At 25.9% G+C, this 645-nt stretch overlaps 1 protein-coding gene across 1 annotated transcript in view; it reads left to right on the forward strand.

Annotated features, from left to right (window-relative positions):
• Positions 1 to 382: 382 nt before the first annotated feature.
• Positions 383 to 645, forward strand: part of LOC109863323 (NADH-ubiquinone oxidoreductase chain 5-like) — a gene marked incomplete at both ends in the record, with an annotated part of 2,180 nt that continues 1,917 nt past the window's right edge. The window contains 1 exon segment of the mRNA XM_020443568.1: positions 383 to 490. Within this exon segment, the coding sequence (XP_020299157.1) occupies positions 383 to 490 (108 nt within the window).

Here is a 645-nt window from a genome sequence, read left to right on the forward strand (position 1 = left end):
CTTATTCTGTATATTTATTTAGATATGTTCATCATGGTAGGTACACATATAGATTAATAATAAGTGGACCTACAATTAAAGAGTTAGTGGTAGTAATTATACATTATTTGCCATTATTGTTAATTATTTTTAATCTTTTTATTTTTTATTATTTAAGTAGTTTAAAATAAAATTCTAATTTGTGGTGTTAGAGATGCTTGTAAAATAGGGCCTTAGATTATTTATTCAATATTAATGTATACATTATTTATATTTTTAATTTCTTTGTCTTTTTTAATAATAAGGGTTGTATTTAAAATATTAATAGTTGGGATTAGGTTGGAGTGATTAATTTATAGTTTTAAATCGTTTAATTTAATGTATTATGTCTTGTTAGATTGAGTTTCAATACAATTTATTGGAGTAGTATTGTTGATTTCTTCAATGGTTATGATGTATAGAACTATTTATATGGAAGGGGATAAAACATTAATACGGTTTTATATTAGGAGTATAAATAAGTTTCCGCCGTTTTTTATCAAAAGTGGGCATTTATTGTGAAAGAACGGTACATAATGTTTTATTCGAAGTATTGTCCATCGCTAGCCACTACCTTTTCCCATCTTTCTGGTAGCATACGGATACCTCGTCGAAAAAACGCTTCAT

The sequence above is a fragment of the Pseudomyrmex gracilis genome, unplaced genomic scaffold, assembly GCF_002006095.1.
Source record: "Pseudomyrmex gracilis isolate BER0280 unplaced genomic scaffold, ASM200609v1 scaffold_4170, whole genome shotgun sequence".
NCBI lineage: Eukaryota > Metazoa > Arthropoda > Insecta > Hymenoptera > Formicidae > Pseudomyrmex > Pseudomyrmex gracilis.